The sequence below is a fragment of the Nestor notabilis genome, unplaced genomic scaffold (genome assembly GCF_000696875.1).
Source record: "Nestor notabilis isolate BGI_N333 unplaced genomic scaffold, ASM69687v1 scaffold10573, whole genome shotgun sequence".
Classification (NCBI taxonomy): Eukaryota; Metazoa; Chordata; class Aves; order Psittaciformes; family Psittacidae; genus Nestor; species Nestor notabilis.
This window is the reverse complement of record NW_009920612.1, coordinates 18,775-42,217: the sequence shown is the minus strand read 5'-3', so window position 1 is coordinate 42,217 and position 23,443 is coordinate 18,775. Positions and strand designations below refer to the sequence as shown.

Sequence of the window (23,443 nt, the reverse complement as noted above, 5' to 3'; positions counted from 1 at the left end):
TAAATCAAACCTCCCCTTGTTAAAGTTTAAAGCCATTCCCCCTTGTCCTACCACTACAGTCCCTAATGAAGAGTCCTTCCTCATCGTCCTTATAGGCCCCCTTCAAATACCGGAAGGCTGCTATGAGGTCTCCACACAGTCTTCTCCAGGCTGTACAGCCTCAACTTTCTCAGCCTGTCTTCATACGGGAGGTGTTCCAGCCCTCTTATCATCCTCGTGGCCCTCCTCTGGACTTGCTCCAGCAGCTCCATGTCCTTTTTATGTTGAGGACACCAGAACTGTGCACAATACTCCAAGTGAGGTCTCATGAGAGCAGAGTAGAGGGGCAGGATCACCTCCTTTGACCTGCTGGTCACGCTTCTTTTAATGCAGCCCAGGATACGGTTGGCTTTCTGGGCTGTGAGCTCACACTGAAGCTGGCTCATGTCAAGCTTCTCATCCACCACCACCCCGAAGTCCTCTTCCGCAGGGCTGCTTTGAGTCTCTTCTCCACCCAGCCTGTAGCTGTGCCTGGGGTTGTGCCGACCCAGGTGTAGGACCTTGCACTTGTCTTGGTTAAACTTCATAAGAAGCTGCTGCATGATCCTGTCGGGCAGAGAGGTGAGACTGACTGGTCTGTAGTTCCCTGGGTCTTCCACCTTCCCCTTCTTGAAAATGGGGGTTGTATTTCCATTCTTCCAGTCATCAGGAACTCCACCTGTCTGTCACAATTTTTCAAATATGATGGACAGTGGCCAAGCATCTTCATTCGCCAGCTCCTTCAGGACCCGCGGATGGATTTTATCAGGTCCCATGGACTTGTGCACCTTCAGGTTCTTAAGATGGTCTTGAACGTCATCCTCTTGGGCAGTGCGCCTGAGGTCTTCATTCTCACAGTCCCTGCATCTTCCTTCCAAGACTTGGGTGGTGTGGTCTGAGCATTTGATAGTGAAGACGGAGGCAAAGAAGTCATTAAGAACCTCAGCCTTCTCCAAATCCAGGGTAGCCAGTTCTCCTGATCTTCCCTCTCCCTCCTCTGACTGTACTGGAATGAAAATTTTACTGATCTCTGCGGTACTCTTTAATAACAGAATAATTGAATATTTTAGGAATTATATGTTTTGACGCTGGTGTTTTTTTGCATGTATATTCTGTGTATATGTTGACTCTACCTAACCAAACACCTGTCAGGTGAAGACTGTCATATGCAAGCATTTTGGAATAGACTTGATTAGTCTTCATGTCATTATGTCTTGTTTTCTTAGTAAGAAGTCAATCTCTCCAATCATGTTTTTCACATTTTCCTAATTCACAGGCTGTTCTGGAGACTATTAGGAATTTGATGAACACAGATTGTGTGGTTCCTGACTGGCTGCATGACATCATTCTCGGATATGGAGACCCAAGTAGTGCACACTATTTGAAAATGCCAAATCAAATAGCAACTCTGGATTTTAATGACACTTTCCTGTCCATTGATCACTTAAAAGCTAGCTTTCCTGGATACAATATTAAAGTGACTGTTGACAATCCAGTTCTGCAAATACCCCCCTTCAGGTGATCTCAAAATTTCAAGTTCTTCTGGTCTAGTATTCTTGCAGAAGTGTGGTGTTAGGTGGAGTTGAGTTCAGTGGTTGAAGGGAGATGCTTTATTTTAAGAAAAGATGTTAATATTAAAATTGAGGTCATTATATAACAGGGTTAACTGTACCTGCAGTTAGGCTCAGGACCAGCTTCTCCTCTGTTCTGTATAAAAATGCATCAGAGCATTGATTGAATATGTGGGAAAAACAATAGTATGAGATAAAATGAAGAGACATAGTATTCACTTCTGCATTATGCTATCTAGCCTCTTCAGGTTCAGCCTGAAGATTTTTAATTACATAGCTTCCTTATGTATGTCATTAAAGCATGTGAAGAACAGCAATTTCAATATCAGGTAAAACTTCAGCTTTTGGAAACAATTCAGTTAAAATAAAGAATTAAGTCTGCAATCCCATATTGCTTATTCTATTTAGAAATACTTTCTGAAATAGGATGCCTACCTTTGTGCCTGCTAAATGAGATTTACATATTTTGTTTCAGTGTTGCTGTTGTTCAGCATTTCTAGACTTGACTGTTGCGTCCCTCCTGGTGGACCTCCTCATATACTTCAATGGGAATTGAAATACATTTCCTTTTAAATGAATAGATTTGACTGGCGAGGGAAAAGATAGCTTTCCCCTCTGTACCAGTTAGCTCTTAGGTCTGAACTGAACCTTGAAAAACAGGAAGGTAGTCTTCCATGCTGTTTCTGAAAACTGCATGTAGAATATGTGTGGGGAAGATACTAACACTATGAAATTGTATGAATGTATTAAGACAGGATAGCACACACCATTTACCGTGATGAACTAGTGTTCCTTTTTCAATTCATAGGTTAAAATACAGGTATTCCTGTTTGTGAAGAGCTATTGGTCTTCCTATTACTGCATTTGTCCCTTAAAGAGACAAAGAGATTACTGCTGTTGAAGATGTTTGCATTGTTGTCTTAAGATAATTGCATAGCCATTGGAATTCACTGTGATTTATTTCCAAGTTGGAGAAGCTTGGTAACATATGATGCAGAAGGCTATAAAACATATTGAAAAGGGAGAATAAAAGGCTTCATGTGTTGGAGCAGTTGAGAACATGGACATATCTTGTGTTTAAAAAAGGAAAAAAGCATCAGTTCTAGAACAAAATCAAGTTACTACTGCTAAACAGACAGTGCCGGTGGCTTTCTGTTATAACTTTACTCCTGTCCCTTTCATTTTCCTTTTTGAACTCTTTGCCTTCAGTGATTTTTTTTTCCAGCTGGCTCTCAGCACTGCTTGTGGCTTTTCAAGCTATGTAAAGAGGACTTTTGACATACTTCTTCAAATACGTTTTCTTAAAATCTGCTTCATCAATTTATTTGTCATTTCTTTCCTTATCCACATTTGCAACTCTTTTTCTCTATTGTGTGAAAGTTTGTCTTAATGGTGATAAAAATCTTTCTGTATAAACTTCTAAAACAGTGTGGTATCATAGTGAATGTGTTGAAGGATATCCTTAAATTATGTGTTACAGGATAACTTTCCCAATAATGGGAGGTAAAGGGAAGAAAAGAAAAGAAGAGGATGGGAATGAAGAAAAACCTGAAGAAGCTAAAACACTGATTGTAGAGCCTCATGTCATTCCAAACAGGGGACCATATCCGTATAATCAGCCAAAACGGTAATCAATAGATGAGAACTTCCTTACAAATAGTTAAACATGCATAGTAGTTAATTTTCATGAATATGTGAAAAATATTGTTGATTATAAATGAAATGTCATCTTGTTTTCATTACCAAAGGAAGATTTGAATATGAGACTGTTTTACATTTAAATCAAACTATGAGAAATACTGTCTTTTAGTATTGTGTCAGGTCTTCAAATACTAGGAGAATCATACCTAAAGAATTTTACAGGATTCTCAGCAAATGACAGAAACTAAAGACAGACAGCCTTTTAGGTGGGATGATTTTGTTGTCATGTGAACAATATGATTTACTGTCTTGCTTCGAAACTGCAAGTTTGTCACGTCTATAAAGAAGATGGTTGTAATGTTGTTTTAACTTACAAGTTTGCAAGCATATAGTTCTGGAGAAACATGTGACCAATTAATTTAAATCCAACTTGGTAAAAACAATTGCTCTTATTAAAACAGTTGGCAAAATCTGTCAATTCTCTGATCTTGTTTTGTGTTGTTACAGCAATACTATTCAATTTACCCATACTCAGATTGAAGCTATACGTGCGGGAATGCAGCCTGGGTTAACTATGGTAAGAATATTTTTAAGGATTTTATGCTCTTATTTATTTGATTCTGGCTTTAGGTACATGCAGTGAAATACCAGTAATGCCTCTTTCTGTATCCTTGCTGAGGTCACTTTTAGTAATAGTTCTAAAATGTGAAAAAAATAACTTACAAATGTTCAACATCCTCCCGTGTTCACAAAATCATACAGAAACATATTTGATATGTAACTGTATCCTGTGTAGAAAGCTGAAGACTTTCTACAACTACTGAGTTTACTTTTTCAGTGATTGGATTGCTACTTTTGGACTGCAGAGTTTTCGGCATATCTGTCATTTTTGGCTGGTTTAGATTACTTGCATCATTTTCAGTTTCGTCTGTCTCCATTAAAGGAAATAAAATTCATTCAGTTGTCTTCAAGGAGCTTTTTTCTGCTCTCTTGTGTAATGTGCAATCATTTTTATTCTACTGAATTCTAGAACTAAGAAGTTACAAACCAAACCAAAGCTGTAGATTTGTTATGAAAATAATTTCTGATCAGTAAACTTCTGCAAAAGTCTTTAAGATTTACTGCTGTCAGTTAGACTTTGACTACAAGTCTCACAATGGCATACAGTCTATCCTTGTAGTGATGCAGTGGAATATTTGAATGACTTCTCTCTGATGCTTTTAATTTCTTCTTAATCTATATTGGCAGTAATGCCAATTTTTAGGTTTTGTATTGGTATTCATTAGTATCCTGCTCTTCCTTGTCCCCTTCCTCCTTATAGAATCATAGAATAGTTATGTTTTATAACTCCTTATACTCTCTGAAGCTAGCACAAAAAGATGTAAGTCAAAGGGAAAAATAAACTTCAGTAGAATTGTATTGATTCTTGGCAGTGTTTTTGAGTATGACATGTTTTCTAGTATAACACAGCAAAACTTTCTGGTTGTTAATAGAATATTTAAGGACTATTTAGAAATGAGAGCTTTTTTGGTTTTGTTTTTGTTTGTTGTTTTTTTTTTAATGCTGTGAAAATGCCACCATGATAAATGCTTTAAATCTGGTTATTAAACAGTGTCGGAAGAGATATTTTGGAATGATTTGAACTGCTGGGTTTTACATAATTGGAGTGTTTGTCCAAGAGTACCCATGCCACTGTATAGGAGTATTGTTTTATATCTGTAGTATTGTTAATAGGAGAGAAGACTGGGAAATTAAAATCTTAATTACCATTTTGTAGTATATAATTAACATACAAAATACTAGAGAGGAGGTCTCCAAGTCCCCTCATTTTTATTTTTGTCTTAAGTTTTAAATATCATTGCGTGCTGTTATTAGTATCATTTAATATTTTTTGATCTATTAATGGCCTTCAAATGCAAGTATAATGCATTATAAACTACCATCTGCCTCAATTTTGGAGGGCTCTAAAGAAGAAAAGTAGCTTCCTGTGCCTGGTACTCCATCAACTTTCCTAAATGCTTGAGAAGAGAGTCATTATATAATTAGGAATTTTTTACTAAAACTGCATTTGGTGCTGTTTTAAGAAGTTAGAGGTCACAAGGGAAAACAAGTTACAAAATCGGCTTTTTGGTTAAGAGGATGTATTTCTGAAGAGAGAAGAGAAAAGGCAGACTGAGAAAACAGTTATGTGATACAGGCTTCCGTTTTATTTTCTTTCATTATGTTATGTATTTCTGTGCAGTATTTTTGAGAAGTACAGTCCTACTTGCTTTTGAATGCTGAGATCAATGAGAATCCTTAAAGCAAGTGTGATTTCATAGCAATTTCTAATTTTGTGTGGAGACATCTGAAACCTGCTATTTTGTGTTTCTTAATGCTGAACAAATTACGTTGAGATGCTCTGTAATGCTTTGATACCTTTAAAATGTTTCAGGTGTCAATTTTTTAGTGTTGGTATAATTAAACCTATAAAAACATTAACTGTCAATATCACTTCTAGATCATCAGTTGTAGATTTTTGAGTATATAAAAAGAATGGAGTGTTTTTCTTTTCTTCCCCTGTTCCTTATTTCTGCTTCACCCTATTATTTTCCAATTTTGTGCTTTTTTATTTTATTTATTTTATATTCCCCACAGTTTCCCCTATGTTTATCCTGTTCTAAGGCTAAACAGCCTTTTTCTCTGAGGTCTGTTTTCATGGGTTGGAAAACAGAATAATGCTTCAGATGCTGGATTACTATATTCCTTTTAGGCAGGAATCTGCCTAACTAATCTGAATTAAGTCTTTTATGATACATTGTATTTGTTCTTGAAGTTCACAAAAGCCAGAAATTAGTTGCTGGGTTACTGTATTCCTCTTAGCCAGGAATCATCATTAGCCTAAGTCTTTCATGTTGTGTATACATGTTCTTGAAGATCATAGAAGCCAGCAAGCAATTGTACATGAAACAGAAGATTTTTTTTGTTGTCGTTAACGTATGATGTCAGTGTCCTGTGAGGTCATTCTGTTTTCTTCTCAACTGGCTATATTCTGTATTCTGAGATATTCTGATAAATTGTGTGTTGATTTTTTCGGTTTTAATTTTTTGTTTTGGTTTGGTTTTAGGTAGTGGGTCCACCTGGTACTGGAAAAACTGATGTAGCAGTTCAGATAATATCCAATCTTTATCATAATTTCCCAGAACAAAGAACTCTTATAGTTACTCACTCTAATCAGGTAAAGTGTCAGTCATGTATGAAATTTTCCTGTAGTTAAAATTAAAACCAGCAGGTATTGAGATCAATAGGTTTGGGATTGCAGTTGTCTTTTAACAAGGAAAACTTGAGTTTGTTTGTATGTGATTTTTTCCAGTTTCACAATGTGAAATTAATTTTTTTTTTAATTTCAGGTTTGTAGTCCTGACATGAAGTTCAAGTGGAGCTTGCTCATATTTGTTGTTAGTTTCATAAACTTGATGATCCAGTGCTTACAAACTTACTTCTTTGGTATACACTGAATTGGACGGACAGTTGATATTAAGCTGTTTAAGGCACAGATGAGTTTAAGAAGAGTTTATCAAAGAGTTTAAGGCAGGAGATGTAACACACCTTAAAGTTTGGTTCAGCAAAATTTACTTATCCATGTGGAATAGTCACAGCACCTGCCAATCAGTACCAGATCATGCTTGTCTCATGTACAGTAAAAATTAAATGGTTTAATCATATAACAAAATGAATGTTTGCAAAGTGTTCCTCTTGAGACAGTTTATAAAACTGATAGCTTTAGCAGGTAAATTAATTACAGGATAGAATGAAATTTTAAAATTGTTTTAGAAATGTAAAATCAAATTTAATTGTTATGAAGTATGCATATACAAGAGTTTTGGTAGGCTGATTTCCCTGTTGTCAAGATTAAGAGCTCTAATTTCAGTATTAATTTCATGTTTGCTTTTGCTTCCATTTATCCCAAAATAGGCATTATTTCCTACCTGGCTTACCAGTAATTATTTAGTTTTTCCCTGCAAGAGCCTCTGAACTTCTAAAAACTACCTTTTCTCTTGTTCTTGTCAATCTTTAGGCCTTGAACCAGCTGTTTGAAAAAATCATGGCTCTAGACATTGATGAGCGCCACCTTCTGCGTCTGGGTCATGGAGAAGAGGAATTAGAGACAGAGAAAGATTTCAGCAGGTGAGAAAGGAGGTGCTAATGATAAACTCATTTACATAAACATTGTAGCAAGATGTATGTCTTGAATCCATCCTGCCTCCCTTGTAAATGAGCAAGTAGCTGTGCTTGACAAGTTTTTCCTTTCTTGTAATACTGTTGAATGCCAGTAATGCAGAGTGCACCTGCTTTCAATACAGGGTTAAGTAATTTTGGTTATAATTTAGTAGTGAAACTGTGTTCCCTTTGAGAATCCAAAGGCAGCATCAGGCAGTTGCTTGTTCACAAAATAAACTGCTTAAGTAAAAGTAGTTTAATATATTTTGGGCCCATATACACTTTACAGGATTAATCTGTTTTGTGAGAGAAAGGTAGGTTTCTGCAGTTGTGAATTTTTTTCACAAATATATCACTTCTACTGGCATGGTGAATATTGCATTAATAAATATAAACACGAAATTAAACCTTCTGGTTTTAGTTCTTCAGAATATCACTTAAATGCAGAGTCACTTATTTCACTGATAATGCATTTTGAAGAAAACCTACATAAGGAAAGCTATTCTGTCAGTCTGAAGACTTAAGAACCTGTTCTTGTAAATATTAGTATGTTTGTTATGTGTTAGTCCAGTTGACGTCAGTAGGATTACATACATTCGTAAATGTAAGCAGGGGTATAATGGTCATGCACTGGAAATAACTGAACTGTCCAGTACTGGATTATTATAGCAATACTTTGACTTCAAAAGCTGTAGTAAAAATTATATATAGTGACTAGAAGCTGCGCACATGTGCATAGTTGAGTTTCATTTAGCAAAATACATACCTTGTGATCTTTTTTTTAATAAATTTGAATGCTTTAACATGCTCAAATTATTCCGGAAATCTGATAGCCAAAATCTTAGTGAAATGATGGGATGGCAGATATTTGTTTAGTAATATCCTGAGTTTAGTATATTCCTTGAACAGTAGTGCTCATCATTAAAAAGAGTTTTCTTTAAGGCACTCTACATTGTCTATTTTCATTCTTTTCAAGGTAACTCGAGACCTGTGGGGCATTACTGAAAGTTCTAAGGGTTCTGGCAGTTTGGGAGGGCAGATAAGGGTTGAGCAAGATACATGAAGGTGGGCTGCACTACTATGAGAAGAGAAGTTTATTTCTCATATGCCTTTTGTTTGTTTTGTTTGTTTGCTTCTGATTTCATGGTTTCTCTGAGCCAGGCTGCTTTAGAGGTCACAATACTGCCTAAGGAATTCCTACTGCTCGCAAGCTTAGTGTTCCTTTTTTGCTCCTTCTGAAGGCACGGCAAACCAGGACAGGGGTTATAAGAACATAAAGTGGACAGGAGCCAATTGAACTGGTACTGTCACTTAAACACAAAGGGAATCACAGCTGAAGAAAATTCTGTAGCTATGAATGAGGGTGTAATAAATAAGAACATGTCCTGGGTTCAGCTACAGCTGAACATATTATTTGTAATACAGTAGACTTACTGATTATGAAACTGGTCTGGTTTGCGTTCCCAGCGTGGTCATCACCACTGTACTACAAATAATATGTAGTATGAAATGTACCTCTGGTGCATCGCTGGATCTGGTGGGTCTTGTTTTAAATACAGCTGGCCTTTGTAGCACATCTTATCAAGGCATTTCTAAGGTGCATGTTGCCATAACTGAATAATGTAGGATGCCGAGCGGGCATCCGCACTAAGGCCGGCATCAATATGGTGAGCCCTGGGGAGCTGGGGGAACACCAGGTTGACTAAGGAGGGCTGAACCGGCCCAGGTTGGAGACGGAGCAGGTCAAAGCTCCTGTGCCGGTCAGTAGCGGGATCATGCCTGTGAATAGTCACTGCAGCGTAGCCTGGGCAACACAGAGAGACGCAGGTTCCTTTATACTGTCCTGGGTTCAGCTACAGCAGTCATTTTTTCTCCTTCTTAGTAGCTGGTGCAGTGCTGTGGTTTTGACTTTCAGCCTGGGAACAACGCTGATAACACCGATGTTTTTAGTTGTTGCTAAGTAATGTTTACTCTGACCAAGGACTTTCTCAGTCTCATGCTCTGCCAGGGAGGAGGGGAAGCCGGGAGGAAGCAGAGACAGGACACCTGACCCAAACTGGCCAAAGGGTTATTCCATACCACAGCACATCATGCCCAGTATATAAACTGGGGAGAGTTACCCGGAAGGCCCAGATCGCTGCTCGGGTCGGGCTGGGTATCGTTCGGCGGGTGGTGAGCGGTTGTGTCCTCTCCCCTTGTTATTCCTCTTATCATTATTATTGGTAGCAGTAGTGGTTTGTATTATACCTTAGTTACTGGAGAGCTGTTATCTCAACCCGTGGGAGTTACGTTCCTCCGATTCTCCTCACAATCCCTCTGCGGAGTGAGTGAGCGGCTGCATGGTTCCAAGTTGCCAGCTGTGCTTGAACCATGACAGAACATATGACTTCAGTTGTGAGCAATGCTGGACATTGGAAGTGTGAGGGGAAAAAAATCCCAAACTACTGGTCGCAGTCATTCATGATTATAATGGATTGGGTTTGTTGAAGGTGAAAAAACTATTTAGTATTCCAAGGATTTTAAACTGTTACAGTGCCCAAGGAACTTGTTTTATTCCAGTTGTCAACAATACCATAGTCAGGTGTTTCTTAGTAAATTCAAATCTCCAGTTTTAACTACTCTGACCCTTCTAAATAAGACAATAGAACTCATTGTGATTACCAGGGATTGTGTCTAATGGTTTTTTTTTCTGTGCAGAAAGCCTATTTTATTAATAGTAAGCTTAATAAGAACTTAAAAATTAACCTTTATTCACAAAAGTGTCATACTGACATGTTTTTGTTTGAGCTTTTAACTGTGTATGCATTTTTAAAAGAAAGTGTCCTGTTCCTCTCATTTGTTTAATTTTACCTGTTGATACCCTCTTTTAATCTGTTTTCTTTTTTAGAAAATGTGATCTTAGATTACTTTTTTGTTGTTGTACTGCTTCTGGGAGAGGGGGAGTGCATGGAATAAGGAAAAAAATTGGCCTTGAATTCTGTAAGAGGAGGAAGAATGGGGGAAATAGGTTACAAACTAATCATAAAAGTCATAAAAGTTAATCAGTAGGCAGCTATGACGACACGGCATGTCAGGTACGTATGTATCCTATGTGTGGATGCAGACCTGTCTGTTAGCCCTGGTGGGCTAAGTGTTACTACAAGACATTTTGTATATTGCCAAAGGAATTCAGCTTTGCCATACTGAAACTCTGGGTATTGATTCTATTTATGAAGGTCCATAGACGTGTATAACTTGGTTGTGTTTATGTAACGTGTAGTGGACTCATAGCTTCTAAACAGTACACTGTAAGTAATGTTTTTTTCTGCTTTAGAAGTACATCACAAGAATGTTTTACTAACACAAAGCTTTTGTTGAAGTGATAGGATAAAAGGAACTGTACAGTAATGGCTCTTGCATGGCTTTTTAAATTGTTAGGGCTCAACTGACAGAAATAGTCAGCATGTAGCATATTCTTGGGATTTCAAACCAGGTAGTAGTTGTGAGTTGTCTTTTTTGGGGGCGGGTGGTGTTTGGTGTGTGAACTGTTGTGATACTTAAACTGTTTTGAATTAGCTACATTTAAATACAAATTATGTTGTTTAATCCATTTTGTAGGTATGGAAGAGTTAATTATGTGCTGGCTCGAAGACTTGAACTTCTACGGGAAGTTGGGAGATTGCAAGAGAGTCTTGGAGTCCCAGGAGATGTTTCTTACACTTGTGAAACAGCTGGCCACTTTTTCTTATACCAAGTAAGGACAGAAATCCTTCTACAGAGACTGTATGACCTCAATGTGTTAGGAAACAGTTTGTAAAAATTTGAGTGAATTTGCAAAATTGAGTCTAAAAAAACCCCAAACAAACCACGTTTTCTTTGGTCATTTAAAATACAATAGCAGCTAATGCTGTAATTGTAGCATTTGTTACTTGTATTGCTATTGTTTTAACTCCGGCATGATGACTCACCAATTAAAAGGCTAGCAGTGCTGTTCTTCATGACTGCTGGCAAAGATTTTAACCTGAAGTTTCTCCTTCAGATGGAAAACTATGTGGTCTATCTTACATTTTGGACAAGCATTAGAGCAATTACTTGATGGTCCTGCTTTAGAATGCTTTTATTGCATTAAATGCTAGCATGAAATTAGATGCGCAGTATAAAAAACAGAGATTTTCCGTATATTGTATATCCTTGATTTCCCTTGCATGTATTTTTCAGTGACGCAGTCTACATTAGCAGTTAGTGTGGCTTAAGCAGACTTAGAGTGGTACTTAGGATCAGGTGCATACACTGTGTATGTTTTTACTGAAGTTACTCAGGGCTAGCTGTAGCATGGGCCTAAACATTAAATGGACATTAGGTGTTGGAGAGTGCTAGGAGCACTGGTAGAGCTCATCTTTTGGTTCAGTTTCCTCCCAGAGGAGTCCCACTTGGTATTTCAACCAAAGTACTGTAAGTGGAGGTAATCAGGAAATTGCTTCTGTATTGGGTTTATGTGCAAGATTTTAATAGATGGTGTCTGCAGGTATAACCTCTGAGAAGAGGCCAGGGGCTGCCCAATGCTGGACACGGCCAGCTCAAATGGACCCGCTGCTGGCTGAAACTGAGCCCATCAGTGACACTGGTGGTGGCTCTGTAAAGACATCTTTGAGAAAAGGTCCAAAACTACCGGGCAGCACCTGGGGCAGAGAGGGGAGTGTGGGAAACAACCACACACACCAAGGTCAGAAGGAAAAGGAGGAGGAAGAGCAGAGATTCCCCCGTAGCTCATGGAGAAGACCATGGCGAAGCAGGTTGTCCCCTTCCAGCCCATGGAGGACTGTGTCACGGCAGATAGCGACACCACAGTCAGTGAGGACCCCATGCTAGAGCAGGTGGATATGTCCTGAAGGTGCAGCCTGTAGAAAGCCCATGTCAAAGCAGTGGAAAAGTGTGAGGTGGCAAAGGTGCAGTGCTACAAACTTGAGTGACAAAGCCCTATTCCTCCTGCATTGTTCAGGGTGTGAAGGAGGTAGAAGAGTTGGGAATGAAGGAGTGAAATTGAACCTGGGAAGAAAGAGGGGGTGGAGGAGAAAGGTGATTTTTGGTTCTGTCTGTTTCTCACCATTGTACTCCATTTTTAATTGGAAATAAATTAAATCAATTTTCCCCAAGTCAAGTCAACCCACCACAGCTTCAAAACCATCATCCTGATACAAGCTCAAGTCCTAATTTAGACATACCTTGCTTTTGTGATAATTTTTCTTAATTCTGTGTGTGCAAGACTACGCCTTGCTGACAACTTTGATATTAAAACATGTCAATATGACACTTTTGTTTGTCATAGGTAATGTCTCGTTGGGAGGAATATATCAGCAAAGTGAAAGTTAGGGGTGGAAAGGTGCCAGATGTTACAGATGTCTCCAGTTTCTTTCCTTTTCACCAGTATTTTGCAAATGCTCCCCAACCAGTTTTCAAAGGCAAATCCTATGAAGAAGATATGGAAATTGCTGAAGGGTGTTTTAGACATGTTAAGAAAATATTCACTCAGCTTGAGGTAAGACATATAACTATTAAAGGTAAGTGGATCTGGCTAATCCTATAAAAAAAACTTTACACAGTTCCAAAATTCTCCCTATATCCTCCAAGGAGTATATAACTCTAGAGAGCTTTATTAGCTGCTAAGGTGAGAATTTCCACCTTTGGGTAATCCTGGAATGTTTCACAAAAGGATCAAGTGTCTCATTTGTTTTATTTTGATCTTAGGAAGCAGGCATTCAGGGTGTTCCAGTTTCATTGATTAGGTTACTAGTGTTGGTTTGCCTGTCACTGCTCCTCTGATCCTCACAGGGTCTTTGTGTTTACAGTGAGTTGCCTTTAATCAGATAACCTAGAAGTAACTTAAATGGATTATCTTCTATTTTTCCCAGAATTGCTTTAGAGGCTTTTAAAAGTTTGGGTAAAGGTGATCTGTGTATCATTTAGTCATATTAACTTAAATGGTCTTTCTAATACTGAATTTGATGTATTACTATGGTGGAAAACAAGACGATAAAATACAACAAAATTTTGGGGTATTCTGAAAGAGTTCCTCAGAACTGATTGAATAATTCTTTCCAAATTTTTATATGCACACAAATTGCAGAATTATTTGTGTGTCGTGGTTTAAGCTCAGCCGGCAACTTGGAACCACGCAGCCGCTCGCTCACTCCCCCCTTTTCCTTCCTCCCCCCGCTCCTGGAGGGATGGGGAGGAGAATCGAAGGAATGTAACTCCCACGGGTTGAGATAACAGCTCTCCAGTAACTAAGGTATAATACAAACCACTACTGCTACCAATAATAATGATAAGAGGAATAACAAGGGGAGAGGACACAACCGCTCACCACCCGCCGAACGATACCCAGCCCGACCCGAGCAGCGATCTGGGCCTTCCGGGTAACTCCCCCCAGTTTCTATACTGGGCATGACGTGCTGTGGTATGGAATAGCCCTTTGGCCAGTTTGGGTCAGGTGTCCTGCCTCTGCTTCCTCCTGGCTTCCCCTCCTCTCTGGCAAAGCATGAGACTGAGAAAGTCCTTGGTCAGAGTAAACATTACTTAGCAACAACTAAAAACATCGGTGTTATCAGTGCTGTTCCCAGACTGAAAGTCAAAAACACAGCACTGCACCAGCTACTAAGAAGGAGAAAAAATGACTGCTGTAGCTGAACCCAGGACATTGTGTATTTAAAAGATTGCTTTTGAAATACTATAGTTTCCAAGTTTAGCATTAAAAACTTATTCAAGATGGGATTGCTAACGGTAGATGTCTTCAGAACTTTCTTGCCTAATTATACTAAGAAGGTGGGCTGATAGTTGAAACAAATACATTTTATAAGGAACAAATTTTTTTGTATTCTGACTTTCACGGTTTTCTTCTCTTGCATAGGAATTCAGAGCATTTGAACTTCTCCGCAGTGGCCTGGATAGATCCAAATACCTGCTGGTGAAAGAAGCAAAAATCATTGCTATGACTTGTACTCATGCTGCTCTAAAACGACACGACCTGGTTGAATTAGGTTTCAAAGTAATGATTTTTTTTGTTTTGATCTCCACCCCCTCTTGTATAAACTTTTTTGTCTGTACTAAATCTAAGCAACTAGGTTATTTTGAGTTGCATTTTTTTACCAGTGTGTTTCAATTTTTAATTTTACTGAAGAAAAGTTTAACTTCTTCAAGTAAAAACTGAGATCACTTCTAAGTTACTGTATATGCAAAAATGCTTAGTAGTGTAGATGATCATCTGCAGTGATATGATCGAGTAACAAAATAAAGGCAGAATTCGGGGAAAAAACCCATGGCCTTTGTAACTTCACCTAAAAAATGAACAGTTTGATTAAAAGGTACTATGATGCAATGCTGTTCTCAATCTGCAGTATTAGCCATAGGTACTCATTTAATACAGACCTGTATCTGACAATAGCCAACCACCAATAACTTTTAGTATTATTTTTTCTCTGATAATGCCCTGTGTTGGATCACAAAAGCACTCTTTTTCTGCTTCGGTGCAAGGGTACCAAAATAGTTTGCGCCACTGCAGAAAGCTTTTCTGGATGGGTTGTGGCATGTGGGAAGCATGTCGTGATTCAGTCATGGATTCATTCTAGATGTAAGCCCTGATTGGCTGGTACAGGTATATATGCTATTGATGTGGTAGGATTTCAACCTCTGACCTTGATTTTTGGTAACGCTGATATTTTGCCTATAAGGTAAAATCCTGCTGTAACTGTTCCACCTATCAAAAATCAGATGAGTAGTTGATGTTTTCTTTTGGTAGGCCGAATAACATTATTAGTTTGTATTACTTGATTGATGGACATATCTCTTGTTTTGTTTTGTTTTTTTCCCTCAGTATGACAACATCTTGATGGAAGAGTCTGCTCAGATTCTGGAGATAGAAACCTTTATACCTCTCCTGCTGCAGGTTAGACCTGAATCATAAAATATATTACAAAAAATGTTAAATGAAAGTCTGTGTTCTTGAGCAACACATAATATTTAAAGGAAAGTATCTTGTGCAGAAAGTAACCTAGGACCAGTATTTGCTATTTGAGAGGACAGTAAGAACTTTCACTTTGTTCTACATTAGTTGTTTATCTTTGGGTTTTGATGATATGGAGTAAGCTAATAGTTCTAGATATGTTGGTTTTATTGAATAAATAGTAGGATTACCAGGCTTTTGTTTTGAAAATAAAAAAGTGAAGATATTTTATGTAAAGTAAGTCCTGGCTTTGTTACATTCTTTCTTACTTAATAGTGACTATTTCTGATTGTAAAAATTGTTAAACTTTAAATAAGGGTTATTAACTAAGGGTTTTGTTTCCTAAGAGCATAAGGCTTACATAATTTCTCTGTGTCATCCTGTCTGCTTGTGCTATTTGGTCAGTTTCAGTCAGGATTAACAGAGAGAGAGAGATACCAAGCACTGAGAACTTCAAGGAAAACTGGAGCCAAGTAGAGAGGAGACCTTCTAATTGATGTTCCAGCTCCACAGAAAGAAAATAAACTATTACTGGTTCTATGTCTTCTTTTTCCCAATAATTGTGTACCTTTTATCTGGTTAATAGGTAAATATTTAGCCTGGAATCAACTGCAGCTTGTACTGTGTTTAGCAAGCAAACAATTAGTAGATAAAGGAATGCAGATGTGATACAGTTGAATGAAAGTCTTGCAGCTGAAAAGGTACTGCTAATGCAGGCAGGGAAAGAAGGAAACTGGAGCTAACATGGAACAGGGGATATTTATAGCATAGTCTTTAAGAAGCCAGGTAGCAATAGCTCTGTAATGTAAGGGATTGTTGTAATAGAGGGCCAACACTGTTACTCTGAAGTTGAGTGTCTTTCCCGAAAAACGTTTGTGCTGATCATTCTGAACTCCAGATGCTTGGACATTGTCATTTTTTGTGGGTCTCCAAGAAAGATTATCTGTGGTTGCTTTTAGCAACTCCTCTTTTAAGAGCTAGAGGATTTAATAAGTAAGTAAATGTGCTTCTTGCACATCTGTGGCTCTGCTATCTCTGTAATCTCAGATCATTGTGAGATAGAATTTCACCTCTGGAAGTATGGCCTCCCTCAGGAGCTCTGTGCAAACTGTAGCTGCAAATCAAGTTGATGTGTGAAAAGTCAGTAAAACTGAAGAGAGTTTGTGCTATTGATTCAATTCTTCTCTAGTTGCTTTCTGAAAAATACATAGCCTGCATTTACTGGTATTCTAAAATTGTTTTAGAAGCTTTGCCTGAAGCAGATACTTTCATTGAAAAGCAATAAATTAAGTCTAAGAAAACCAAATCCAAGTTTTTTAATTTTCATTCTAAAAGAAAATGTGTATTGAAAAAGCCATGATAGAAACTCCATGAAATACTTGATATATTTGTAATTGTATCTCATAATTTTTCATTTTGCTCTGTTCCAATGGATGTTAGAATACAGTTGCAGGAAAGTACCTCAGTATGGGCCTAGTGCACAAAAAAATGTGCATGTCTAAGTTGCTCTTAAAGCCCAACTCCTGTTCTCAGTTGCTGTTTAACTCTGTAGGATTTTAGGTTTTAGGGATATTAATGTACTAGTTTACACCTTGATGTGTTTAGAGACTGATGACTTTTGATAATTCTGAGCAGGTAGGCAACTAGTTCACCCTCTAAACCCCAAATACTGCCTGAACTCTGAACAGGAACACATACTTCTCCGTGTTGTTCGGGTGTTTGGAGAGCAAACGGCTGGAGTGAGGCTTCTCACAAATTGTAACACACCATTGTACTGCAGTGCTGTGTAATGAGAAAATTCTGTGTGGCTTTTACCATGGTTTTCATTGATTATGAAATTATTATAGTTAGTGAAATAAGCATCCTAGAGTGGTTTTTTTTCAAATCATTGAATGAACATTAGATAACCAGATGCATCAGGCTGGTGAGGGGAAATAAGTGTACACAAACAATGCATAAGCTGACCATTTCATTGTAGAGTCATATTGTGTGGGTTATTTTTGGTTTTTGGTTTTTTTTGGGGGGGGGGGTGCTTACAGAGTAGTACTTGATTTCTTGCACTTACAATTCAGAGTAAGAAATTTTTAAAAACAGAGTTCTTTGGAGAGCTCTTTGAGATTGAAATGGCTGATCAGAGAAGAATAATTATATAGAATAATTGGTCTTCTCCAAAGCAGTAGCCTTTTGGGGGGAGGGTTTGGGGGGGGGGAGAAAGAAATCTTTTCCCATGCCTTTGAAAATAATTTCCATCCACTTACTTTGTTACTAAGGCACCTTCACGCTTGGTGAGCTGGACAGTCCAGAATTCAGTTTTCCTTCCTTACTCTCTTAGCAGGGAGGGCTTCATTTCTTTTCAGGATGGCAAGGAAAGGAACTTTACGCTTTGTCTTGAGTAGTGCTCCTATGGGGAAAGGGAAGTATCACAGAAGTGTGTAAGAAATGAGGCTCTGAATTGTAAAACTTGCAGGTGGAAATTTCAGAATTCCAGTTCTACACCTCTTCCCTTTTTGTCCCTATGTTACAATGTTCTTTCATGAGCTCTGTTAGTGTGTAACTTAGGTACACAAAGGATGATGAGGAACTGGAAAGAGATATACCAAACATGCTGAAGAGCATTCAGTCCAAGGACCGGGGTAGGGGTTTAATTAGAAGCTCATTCTGGTCATGGAAGAGGCTTTGTGGGAATTCCAGAAGTAAACAGGTGAAGCACATAAACTACAGAGATGCTTGAAAGGCAGATTCAGTTTGTGCCTCAGATAGGTGAGCATAAGGTGAGCACTAAAACTGTTTCAGATGCTTCAGGCAGTTCATATTTGCTATCTTGGAATAAAAAAAATAAAGTTTAAAGGACTGTTGCAGGGTAACACTACTATGTAGCAATCAGATTTTTTCACTATAACTTCTATATAATTGTGCTTTTTTCCTTTTGTTTTCTGACAATGTGTTACCTTTGGCTTTTAAAACAACACAATATGATACTTATACTGATGTTTCTCTACTGATTTTAGTAGATAAACTTACCTGCTGCTTTATAAGACACAAGAGTTTATTTAAAACACTACTTCTTTTTCTGGTAGTAGATTGGCAAGAAGCTAGTAGTCTAAAATGACTGCAGATCAGCGTAGCTTAAGAACAAATGTTGAAATTTAGGGCTTAGACTAAGCCAATTTGGCTGTTAATGTGTTGTAATTGAGTACCTCAGTTACAATGTAATAGTTACAATTGTGTAATTGTTTAATTCTAGAACCCTCAGGATGGATTCAGTCGTTTGAAGCGGTGGATTATGATTGGTGACCATCATCAGCTGCCACCAGTCATTAAGAACATGGCTTTTCAAAAATACTCCAACATGGAGCAGTCTCTTTTTACACGATTTGTTCGTGTTGGAGTGCCAACTGTTGATTTGGATGCTCAGGGAAGAGCAAGAGCAAGGTGAGACGTAGAAAATGTCATGTCTATCCTATAAGAAAATACAAAGATAAAAATAGAGAAAGTACACAAATACTTTTGGAAACTTTATTTTTATTGTTAGGACAGGAGTTTGCAAAACTATTTGTTCCAGCTTAGACTAGGAAGGTGGATTTTACTTTGCTGAAATACAATCAGATTTATTTTCCTTTTTTTGTAGTATAGTAGTACTCTGCTATTGTATGAGTACTTTAATGAAAATGATATTTAAAGGAATTTTAATAGTCAAATTTTGTTGTGGGGTTTTTTTTACAGCTGAAACTTTTTTTCAGAAGCTTCCTTTTCTGAACCAATATATTTAATATACTCAAGGCCAAATAAAGATATTATTTATTTAGAGTTGAATAATAGTATTTCCCTTAAATTCTGCAAAAGGGTGCTTTTCTTGTACTATTTCAGCAGAGCTTCAGCTTTGATTGAAGACAATCACGTTGTCCACACAAGAGTGTTAATCCTTTTTTTATATATTTAAAGAGATACAGCATCTCTCTAGTAAGATAACTTGTTTCTTTTTATCCATGTATTTGTCACTTTACTGTGATAACATAGATGTTTTATTTATTGTGTAAAGTGCGGATTTGTGGTGTCGTAGCAAGGAGGTAAAATAAAACCAAAGAGAAAATTACTCCATATAAAATCTTGCTACTCTAAGTTTAGTTTTAAATCCCAAATTTTAATTTTTTAAATTATTTTTTAATTTTTATTTTTGGTATAAAATGAAGGAGAACTTAATTTTTTTCATGCAAGTATTGTTGGAATTGGTAGAATATTATTATCTAGTCATGAAAAACAGTTCAGTCTGGTTTTACAAATGCAAATTATAGCTGAATATAAATGAAGTTTATTTTGCCATCTGCTGTTTTGCAACATCTCAACAAGTTTCTTAGAGATGAGAGAGCAGAATTCTATCACTTCATAAACCATTTCGTCATCTAGGATTTTTTCTATACCTTCCTATGCTTTGTCTTTTCAGATCATAGGTAGCTTCCCATGAACTAACTTCTACCTTATCTGGTCTGGATTTTGTTGTGCGTTTGTTCATGAGGCATTTTAATTATATTACTGTCTCTATAAATACCAGAGATGACTCAGAATTGGGTAGATAACAGTTGCTTCTCTTCATGTCCCATGTTAATACATGGCAATATACAAAATAAGAAAATAAATTTCTTTTTGCAGTAAGAAAATTTACAACAGATAATGCAGAAAATCCTTTTTCTCATACTCCTTTTTTTTTTGTGAAGAAGCATTAATATTCTTTAAGTTTTGTTATCCATGAAAATTCCTACTAGATTTCTTTGCAAAATGTGTACCCTTCAGTGTAAGTCTGATCAAGTAGAACAGTCTTAAGGCTGAGTGTGCTACACTGAAGTGAAATCTGAAGCTGTCTGTGAGACATAACCAAACAGAGTTAAAAAACTTAATATTGCTGGATAGCTTGTACGAGTATGTTCATTTATATATGTATAGCTGTCCAGCAAAATTATTTTTTTAATTGAAAACCTACAGAAACATTGATGTTAAAAGCAATAGTGTGTGTGCATCTGAATTGTGTTGAATGAGTTCATGAACCTGATTTAACTATTGGGGGTCTGTCTCTGTGTGTTTTTGAACAGTTTATGTAACCTCTACAACTGGCGTTACAAGAACCTGGGTAACCTGCCTCACGTGCAGCTCCTGCCAGAGTTTAGAACAGCCAATGCTGGGTTTTTGTATGACTTCCAGCTTATAAATGTGGAAGACTTCAATGGTGTGGGAGAGTCTGAACCCAATCCTTATTTCTATCAGGTGAGAGGAATACTACATATATGCTTTTATTTAATTGAGAGGTGGCTTACTAAATTTGCCATGAAGACAAACTGTCAAAATAGAGTAAATTGATGTTTTAATTCATGTTCTCAGATAATTGAATCATGTGTATGCATGATTCTTTTTCTCCTTTTAATGAGTTTTGAATGTTGAAAATGATGATGTATTATGTTTTGCTTTTTGCTCAGAGTGAATGACTTTGCTTGAGTTCTGTGTTTTCTCAGTGTTTTGGAAGGAGTGAGATTTGGTGTATAATTCGTTACAAAACATTGTTTTGGCCTATAGCAAATTAAATACTGCTGCAATTCAGCTGTACTGCTGTGATAGTGTAGTAGCAATTCCCCTGTACATGAAGGATCAAAGTTTGGAATTAACATGGAATTAACACCTTACATTTTGCTTAATACTGTGAAAAGCAAACAATGTGCTTTAAGATGATAATACTCATGGTCATATTGGTGCTAAGTGTTTTTTAAGCCCTTGTATTTCAATACAGGTATCTGTAGATTATCATCTTCTGATACTTTTTAACAAATCATAATTTTACAGTTTTACATAATGTGGGGTTTTGGCATGTGACCTTTTAAGAAGGAAAAAACCAAATACTGTATTGGTTGAGCTGTGTAGTATGGTTTAGTTGGCAGTTCCGTTGGTATATAAGGCTGTAAGTATATAAATGCATTTAGATACAAATGTGTAAATATTTACTAGTCCCTAAATATGATTTAAATTTTTAAACAATTATTATTATATTTAAGGATTATTAAATACTTGGAATTTAAACTTGTTGAAATAACTGGGAGCTTCTGAGTAAATACTGGAAAGTGTGACTAACAATAATATTGATGTAGATATTTTCACCAGTTCTCTCAAAAGGAATCAGAATAAAGTGATTAAACCTACTTGTATTTCTTCTGTTCTTTCTTTGCTCACTTAATAAAAGCCATTTTGAAACATCAGTTCTAGAGACATTTCAGCAGAGATTTTTCTCTAAATAATGATAATGTCATAGGTAGTATTCTTTCCAACCTTACAGGTGAGTAACCCCTTTCTTTTCTTTAAGAATCTTGGTGAAGCTGAGTACGTTGTGGCACTCTTCATGTATATGTGCCTTCTTGGTTATCCTGCGGACAGGATAAGTATCCTGACAACATACAATGGACAGAAACATCTGATCCGCGATGTCATTAATCAGCGGTGTGGAAATAATCCACTGATTGGACGGCCAAACAAGGTGACTTTGAAAATATACTGGTCATTGCAGTGGTTCTGGTTTGTTTGGTTTTAAATTGTCATATTGTACAGCAGACTGATAGATTCACAGATTTCTGTGCAAGTATTCCCTAGTAACTACACATTTATTAACCTACATTCTATGGAATTCTGTAGAGTAGTGGCCTTGTTTCTGCCTCCTTGTAATTTGACATACAAAGTGAAGTCCATGAGGTTGGAAAGGCTACAGACTACCTGAGACAGAATAACTCTTATGTCGGTTATTTTGTTCTCAAAACCCACGAATCCCCAAACCCCCATCTTTAAGAAGATCCACCCAGGGTGGAAATGATTTGATAAAACATATGATGACAAATCTGATGAAACAAAAAGTATAGTTGTAAAAGTCTGGTGCTAATTCTGAAGGTTTAAACTCTGTATTATAAAACTGATGGCTTTTCACAATCTTTTGGTATTAGCATTCCACTGTTAGCTATCCGAGTTGAATAAAAATGTAAAAGAAACAGTATAGAGTCAGACAAGAGCTCCTCCTAACATTTCCCAGAAAGAACAGGCTGATGATTTTTGGTTAGCAGCCATATAAAACAGAGTTAAAGCATTTTCTTTTATCTTCCCATTTATTGCTATCTCAGTCCAAAGTTGATGTGAAAATTTTGGTGTCACATTTTAATTGAAATGGCAAGATTTAACCTATGGAGTTTTTTTCTTGGTTTTTGATTCTCTAGGTAACAACTGTGGACAGATTCCAAGGTCAACAAAATGATTATATTCTCCTTTCACTAGTGCGTACCAAAGCTGTAGGCCACCTTAGGTATGTGAGAAGATATTCTTGTAGTGTCATTAAACTACATGTTTATTAGAAAGATTGCTTATAATACATCATGTAAAAGTGTTCAATTATTTGAATATATAGTAGAAATGAAGTTTAATGCTACATATTGAATGAAGTTCAGACATACTTCTTTTTATGACTGTCTGGTACCCTCTTCACAACCACTTTAGTAATGGCTCCTATACTATAATTAGTTTATATTACTGCTAATAGGCTGAACTTGGTTTCACCCTAGTAGAACGATAGGAATGTAATAGTTGTTGAACAAATGCAGGCTTAAATTTTCTCATGGATTCTTTCCTGTAAGTGAGCTTTTAATTTGTTTTGTATCAGAAGTGTTTGATCACTTCATAAGTTGCATTATTATTCATAGTTTAAAATGTTAGCACTTGAGTATTGGGATGGGGTGGAGGAAGACTTGTCTAATCAGCAGAAGTTAGATGAGTTATCAAACTCATGTTTACTCATTCAGAAATGAGTACAGGGATATGGAAATGCTATTGTGATTTGTTCTCAATGTAAATCTTAACCTGTGAAGTCTAGCGAAATAGTAAAGGGTGATTTTTTTTTTTTGAGTTTTTTTTTTTTTTTTTTTTTTTTTAATATCACCCTTTCCTATTACCAATACAGTGAACTGATACACACACATAAATACACATGCAAACACACACGGTTCTGTATGTTTCTAGGATT

The 23,443-nt window shown here is 37.0% G+C and overlaps 1 protein-coding gene across 1 annotated transcript in view; it reads left to right on the top strand.

Moving 5' to 3' along the window:
* The window catches only part of AQR (aquarius intron-binding spliceosomal factor), a gene marked incomplete at its 5' end in the record, with an annotated part of 50,441 nt that overhangs the window by 22,101 nt on the left and 4,897 nt on the right, over positions 1-23,443 (top strand). Inside the window, 13 exons of the mRNA XM_010010751.1 lie at positions 1,295-1,536; positions 3,070-3,216; positions 3,738-3,807; positions 6,337-6,447; positions 7,288-7,397; positions 11,028-11,163; positions 12,736-12,945; positions 14,317-14,454; positions 15,280-15,351; positions 18,653-18,840; positions 20,493-20,664; positions 21,749-21,919; positions 22,644-22,729. Of these exons, the coding sequence (XP_010009053.1) occupies positions 1,295-1,536; positions 3,070-3,216; positions 3,738-3,807; positions 6,337-6,447; positions 7,288-7,397; positions 11,028-11,163; positions 12,736-12,945; positions 14,317-14,454; positions 15,280-15,351; positions 18,653-18,840; positions 20,493-20,664; positions 21,749-21,919; positions 22,644-22,729 (1,853 nt within the window). The remainder of the gene's footprint in view (positions 1-1,294; positions 1,537-3,069; positions 3,217-3,737; positions 3,808-6,336; positions 6,448-7,287; positions 7,398-11,027; positions 11,164-12,735; positions 12,946-14,316; positions 14,455-15,279; positions 15,352-18,652; positions 18,841-20,492; positions 20,665-21,748; positions 21,920-22,643; positions 22,730-23,443) is intronic.